The sequence below is a fragment of the Coregonus lavaretus genome, assembly GCF_964263955.1.
Source record: "Coregonus lavaretus genome assembly, chromosome: 28".
In the NCBI taxonomy this organism is placed as follows: Eukaryota; Metazoa; Chordata; class Actinopteri; order Salmoniformes; family Salmonidae; genus Coregonus; species Coregonus lavaretus.
In genome coordinates this window covers 34,272,974-34,280,528 of record NC_140015.1, presented here as the reverse complement: position 1 = coordinate 34,280,528, position 7,555 = coordinate 34,272,974, and the positions used below count along the sequence as shown (strand labels likewise).

General features: G+C 42.3%; 1 protein-coding gene across 1 annotated transcript; it reads right to left on the bottom strand.

Moving 5' to 3' along the window:
* Nucleotides 1-6,330: 6,330 nt before the first annotated feature.
* On the bottom strand, nt 6,331-7,331 carry LOC311103485 (dexamethasone-induced Ras-related protein 1-like; the record flags this gene model as incomplete). The annotated part of the gene is made up of 2 exons (XM_084145055.1): nt 6,331-6,860; nt 7,073-7,331. The coding sequence occupies 2 exons, from the start codon at nt 7,329-7,331 to the stop codon at nt 6,331-6,333; spliced, it is 789 nt and encodes a 262-aa protein (XP_084001181.1).
* Nucleotides 7,332-7,555: the final 224 nt, after the last annotated feature.

The following is a 7,555-nucleotide window of genomic DNA, read 5'->3' as shown; positions in this document are numbered from 1 at the left end:
ACCTACACACCACCCGACACACTGATCAGACCATCCCTTGAGAGCCCTCTGTTGCCATGAAATGTTGGGGTCATGAGATGTTAACCAGGGAAGCCCCAACACCACGGGAAATACAGGAGAGTCAATCAAATACAACTGTATTATCTCCTCATGGCCCTCCTGCGTCTTCATCTTAAGTGGCGCTGTGACCTCCCTAATCAATCCCGACCCCAAAGGGCGGCTATCTAGGGCATGGATGGGGAAGGGCACATCAACTGGTACAATAGGAATCCCTAACTTATACGTGAACCGGCGATCGATAAAATTCCCAGCTGCGCCTGAATCTACTAGCGCCTTATGCTGGGAATGAGAAGAAACCTTGGGAAACAAAACTCTAATACACATATGTACAACAGAGAGCTCTGGGTGAGTTGGGTGCTTACTCACCTGGTATGACTCATCAGTGCGCGGCCTACTGCCTCGATTCCTAGGAGACCCTCCTCAGCACCGAACCGCAGTGTGTCCTCTGCGGCCACAGTTGGTGCAGGGGACGACCTCTCTCCTGGTCTCTCTCCTCGTCTCCCTAGCACCAGCACCCCCGAGCTCCATAGGGCTCGGCTCGGAAGTGCTGGGGGATGGAATGGACGACCCTGACTCTGGACGTCCACGGGTAGCCAACAGGGTATCTAGGCGAATCGACACGCACCAGCTGATCGAAGCTGAGGTTGGTGTCCCTGCAGGCCAACTCCCGACGCACGTCCTCCCTCAGGCTGCACCTGTAGTGGTCGATGAGGGCCCTCTCATTCCATCCCGCATTAGCAGCCAGAGTCCGGAAGTCCAGTGCGAACTCCTGCGCGCTCCTCTTCCCCTGTCTGAGGTGGAACAGACGCTCACCAACCACCTTCCCCTCTGGGGGATGATCGAACACCACCCTGAAGCGGCGGGTGAATTCTGCAGTGTTTACTGTGGCGGCGTCTATTCCCCCCCACTCGGCGTTTGCCCACTCCAGTGCCTAGCCGGACAGACAGGAGATGAGGGCAGACATGCTCTCGTGTCCCGAGGGCACCGGGTGGATGGTTGCCAGGTAGAGTTCCACTTGGAGCAGGAAACCCTGACACCCGGCCGCGGTGCCATCATAAGCCCTCGGGAGCGAGAGCCGAATCCCACTGGACTCCGGAGGTGAGGCGATGGGTATAGCTGATGGTGGTGGTATCCTCGGAGGAGGTGTGGGCAAACCTCCTCTTTCCCATCGCTCCAAGGTGTTCATCACCCCTTCCATGGCGGTGCCAAGAGCCTGGATCATGGCCGCTTGTTGTGATACGCGCTCCTCCAGTGATCCATCTGGCACCGCCGCTCCTGCTGACTCCATGTCGAGGTGTGTGATTCTGTCACGCGACGTGTATGCGGTAGAGAAGTCAAATGCAGGACTCAGAGCGACTGGCAACGTTCTTTACTGAATACAGTAAAATAAACGTACAAAACAACAAACCTCCAAAACACAGAGGAAAACACAAAGACCCGTGCATACAAGGAATTGCCGGAATGACAAACGAACAATCACACACAAAATAACCAAATGAGAGACAGGGGTTAATATAGGGAAAGCAATCCAACATAATGGGAAACAGGTGAAAACAATAAAGACCAAACAAGACAAACACCGAAACATCGATCGGCAGCAGCTAGTACTCCGGGGACGACGAACGCCGAAGCCTGCCCGAGCAAGGAGGAGGAGCAGCCTCGGCTGAATCCGTGACATTCGGAGTAACTGTCCACAGCTAAAATCAATATGCAAAAATGCTCAAAAAATGTTTTTTCAAAAACAATACAAATCAAATAAACTCCTCTGGCATAATTTTGAGGGTATCTGTATTGATAAATAAAATAATGGTGAGGATCCTAAACGTTATTACATTTTTATGCTTGAAAGACCTTTGTCCCTACATTGGGATTTCATTCAATGTCATCCGTTACTCCGCATGACACATATCTCGTTTTTTGTGTTATTAGGACTTAAGCTTTTAGGGAATGTAGTGTATATGTGTATGTTTTATTAATAACATATTTATGTATTTTTATGTGTTAAGGTATATTTTGTCTTTATTTATTACATTGTGAAAAACAAAAATAATGACAACATACTCATTATTATTATTAAATTCAAGTCATCAGCACTTAATTATTATCATAATGTTGTATTAATGCTTTATCAGTACAGTTTTGATGTTGAGGGAATATCTGTCCTTATAGATGCCTCTATCCAACAAAGAGAGGGCTGCATGGTTCAGGACCTGGAAGAACCCAGAACCTCTAGTTAGGGAAGAGTGGCTTTTGAGCAGGAAAGTACGGTATTATAGTTGTCATGCAGTTAAGTGACAAGTGCAGTTCAGTAACCAGCAAACCTGAATTAATACTAAGTTCAATTAGGTTCACACTCATTTGCAGTATAGGCTAGATCTTTTATCTTCAATACAGCATATGAGTGTCAGACTAAGCTGTTGGCGATTACTCAAAGGTTGCTTACAACAGCATTTAGGAAATATTCATGTAATGGAAGTAATTTTGACTATAGCCTGCACTGTATCTCTGCAATTATATTAGTATTGTGTTTAACTACCGCAGACGTTAGGAGGATGGGAACATAGACCATCGCTCAGTTAGGGAGATGACGACCTCTGCAGCTGAAAAGAGAACAGATAAATGGAGGAAAAACCAGAGGAGTTGAGGGAAACAAATTTGGCAGATTTTCAATCCAAGTTCATCACATTTTGCTGACAATGTTATTCAATCAACATTTTATACTTTTCAATGTTTCAAAATGAATTGATCTTGACTTCATGAATTAGAGTTCTGATATGCCTTTTCTCCATTTACCTTAAAATAAAAAAAAGCTGATTAAAACTGATTGCCAGTGCCTCTCATTTTATAATTAGTTTGTAATAAGTACATCTTTGTTGCTGAGACAGTCTTTTAGGATCATCCAATGTGGAATCTCACAGTATGTCATTCGGTATAACGATGCAACAGTCAGACGCTGTAACGCAGGTTTTTCACGTAATATTACATAATTTTGTTTTGTCAAGCTGAGGATACAATAATAATCGTTGCCCCTTTACAGAAAAGCATTTGTAGAAATTCTCCAGTTTTTCTTTTTTCTTTTGAGCGTGACATTTTTGGTGCTAAAATCAACAAATAGAAAAGCTGATTATACAACAAATAGAAAAAAATTTATTATATTAATTATGATGCAATTTAGATTTTCAAAGCAGTACATGTTTGTTGAGATCAAACTATTACTATCTATAAACAGTTGGATGCTAATACTGGTAAATAATCAACTAATTTGAAAATCCATTGTTGTTACACCAATGAATGAATTCATGGGAGAAATAATAAGATTCTACATGAAAATGCATAGATTTAATTCTCGGTGGCTAAAACTTATTGAAATATATATTCAACACTCAAATGAAGGTAGAAAGAACTTGAATTAGCATTTTTAACACATTTTGATTTTTTGCCCATTTTTAAATCCTTGTTCGTCATTGACCCAATAACTTGTTTTAATAACCAAGCTCTTGGAAGCTCTGACTAACCTCTCATATTAATGTGTCAAGACTAGCTAGGCAGACTTAATTAGGTGGTATTTTTAGAATAATTATAATTATTGCGAGTGCTACTGTCGTCATAGATACTGTAGCTTCTGACTGCAGGCTTATTGTTTGCACTGTAGATGGGGAGGTTTATCAAAGTAATGTCTCGAGAATAGACTGTCTGGATGTGAGCATGTCACCCAGACATCTCACATTCACACTGATTTTCTCTTCTGATGCCATCATCCATACAAATGAAATGATAATTTATTCACTAATTAGTACTGTAGAGAATTATCATCAACTGCTCTTGTCAGTCATCTATTTTTAACCCAAGATAAATGGTTCAGAATCCAGAATCACAGCTGCACAGAGTTGCATGCCCTTGTGGGAGTGTCTTTGTTGGTGGATAAAATGATGATGTCATAGGGCCCAAATGTTCGCTTTACTTTTGCACCTGGCGCTAGTGCCTCTTTGTATGCTATAGTGAAGTATTTTTTCTATGTGGTGCTAATATCAGGGATATTGACTTGCATAGATTTTTTGACAAAAGTGATAGAAAGTTCACATTTGGAGACAGTGGCTCGGTAAAAAAACTAAACAAAGCATGGATTGCTTTCTTACCTTGTCCATAGACCGCTTACAGGGTCAGGAAACCCATATGTCATTTTGTAAGTTGGGTGAACTATCCCTTTAAATGAGGGTTTTATAATCAATTATGAAAGGGCATAACAGGGGCATGCACTTAGAAAGTAAAGGAATTTACTGGAATTTACTCTCCTGTATCTTAGCTGAACATTTGCTGTTAATTTTACAGCTAACTAATGTATTAATTTCCTAGACCACAATGCATTGCAGTCCACAGTAATGACTCTTTACACTGTATGCAAGAATTCTCTGTGTTATCGTGCCATCCCCCATTGTCTCACCTCTTGTGAAGCAGAGGTTCTATAGAGCCTGTAGGTCTGATATCTGATTGGAGGTTAACTTTACAGTAATGCTATTGGTCGTCAACTCAGATTTTGAATCTAATCATGGTCAAATGGTTATAAAAGGGTCTTAGCTTAATTGTCTCATTCTATTGTTTGTTCCTGATCTGTGCTGGTGAGATACCTACACCCTTTCTTCCTCTCGCCACCCCAGGGACTCTAGGGCATGGCCTTTCAGGCTATTACTGCTCTCTCTCTCTCTCTCTGATCATGCTTAGAATAATGCCTTATAATGCTTATTAATGCTTTGTAACTTAAGCGTTACGCCTTGTATGCGAATCCATTCCTTTTACAGAGTAATTAAATACACTTGTATTTAGAATTCCATTCTCAGACATTTCTTGATTGCCTAACTGAACTGTAGTCTCTTGCATATTGCTAAATCATTTTATGGAGTCAGATAAACATTTTGATAGGCTAATTGCATAGTCTTATCATGGGTCGCATGTAAGGTATAAATAATACATAATACATTAATACAAAACATTATGAACACCTCCTCTTTCCATGACATAGACCAGGTGTGGACAACTTTGATGGGGGTGGGGGCCACAAAAAATTGGCACTGATCATGAGGGGCCGCAGTGGCTCGTGGCTCTGTGTACTCACATCCTTACACATTAGCTGACATGGGCTAATTGAGTGACTGTTGATGCACAACCACATTTCAAAATTGCACATTGTGTATTCTATTATTCCAACTCACAACAGTAAGTCAAATAGGTCTGCAGGCCTACAAAAGGGGGGCTGCATTGCCCGTGGGCCACCAGTTGCCCATCCCTGATATAGACTGACCAGGTGAATCCAGGTAAAGGCTTTGATCCCTTATTAATGTCACTTGTTAAATCCACTTCAATCAGTGTAGATGAAGGGGAGGACACAGGTTAAAGAATAATTTTTAAGGCTTGAGACATGGATTGTGTATGTGTGCTATTCAGAGGGCGAATGGGCAAGACCAAATATTTAAGTGCCTTTGAACGGGGTATGGTGATAGTGGGTGCTAGGCGCACCAGGGGGTGCAACTCAATATTAGGAAGGTGTTCTTCATGTTTTGTAGACTTAGTGTACTTCAAAAATTAATGTTAGGTTATAGGCAATACTTATAAAAAATGAATTTGATAAGTTAGGTGTAGGCATACTTTCTTCCTCAGTGTTTCTAAATGAAAAGTTATTTATGTAGCTAATGTTTTGTGCGGTGAAGTGTCACTGAGAAGGTCTGAGAATATGCTTATTTACCATCAATGTTATTATATCAGCACAATAAAAAGGATGACAGACATGGACATATAGTTTTCAAATGTTTTTATTTTCTCATCATGTTTCTTTCTTTGTGAAAAGTAAACGATGACATAGAATAATAAATATACATTCATAGATTTGTTCATAATGCAATTAAGGTTCAAGTTAACTTCCATATAAAAATAATAATAATAATAGCTAAATGTAAACAAGGTAAAGGCTCCATTCTCCATTCGGGAGAGGCAGATTTTACAGCCTGTAGTTGGCAAGAAGAGACTACCTTACTGTAGGTTCTCTAAAGCCACATCACATTTGAGAGTCCTGACTCCACAGGGAAATGTCTGACGGACTGACCATGTCATGCACCCTCTCGGCGTGTCCTGGCATGGTTTGGGATACACCCCCTTGCTGTCACTGCGCCTTGGGGTGCTGCGTTATCCTGGACTCCGCACACTGGCGAGAAGCCTGGCGGGTATCATCCCTATCGCTGTATTTCGTAACAATTCTCCTGCATATTGTCAGTAAATTGCTTAGCTGATGGTGCAACTTTGTTTGCTCTGTCCGCCGCCTATAGCTTTCTCTTTTATGTACCTTAAGTCACTGTGCACGCTTGGTCGGCGCGCGAATGGTTCCACAATTCCGTATGCCTCGCAGTCTTTGAATTTTTTATTTCTGAAAGATTTTCTTCTGCTATTTTGCAGCACTTCGCAATACTGTAAGGAAACTTTGCGGTGAGAGTCCGGGCTCATCTCGTTGGGCAGTTTAGCCATGGTAAAAAGAGTCTGAAACATCTGGTCGACATTAGTGTTCCGTTTTGCAGAGATCTCATAGTAGGCACACTGTTCATCACCAACCACCAGCTGCTCAATCTCCTCATTCTGAACCTCCCGGTTAAACTCCCGGTCACACTTGTTCCCGCAGATAACGATCGGGACATCCACGTTCTCCTTGGTTTTGTTTTTCAGGCAGGACTTGGTCTCATAAATTTGACGCTTCAGGCGCTGCACCTCTTGGAAGGAGTCTCTGTTATCCAGACTGAACACCAGGACGAAAACATCACCTGAAAGAGCAAGGGAAGGCACGTTAATATCGCAGCTCAAAAAGTCCATAATTACATAGGCCTAGGCTAAATGTGTACAATACAAGTTTTGCATAGAGCATTATTGCATGCATGATTTTAAAAATCCCATACATTTAATTTCGATGTAGCTGTAATTTCCAGTGTTGCTTTCATTCATATTATTTGTTTTGTTAGTTCAGAGTTAAGCTTACCAGTAAGGATAGAGAGTCTCCTCATAGCGGGGAAGGGATGGTTTCCAGAGGTGTCCAGAATGTCCAACTGGTACGCATCTCCCCGAATGCTGTATAATTTCCTATGAAAGTCCTCGATTGTGGGCGTATACTGGTCCTCGACTTTTTTATTCAGAAATCGAGAGATGATGGCCGTCTTGCCAACTTTTGTAGAGCCCAGAATCACCATCCTGTGGCAATTTTTGGCCGGGATGTTAAACTCGTTCTCGGAAGGCGACATTTTCTTGATCGTGTTTGCAAGCTTTGCGCACCGACGTGGGTCTTTGGTGCGACAGCGAGATGCTGAATTGAACCCCTAATAGTTTAGAGGGATGTTGTGTGTTTGTAAGCGTTGCTGCTTTGCTGAATCAGAGGAGAGCGGGACTGGGTATATATAGGCGATGCTGACCACTCCTCCTAGTCGCGTCATGCATTGCGCGTTGGTCTGAGGGGAGAACGTTTGTG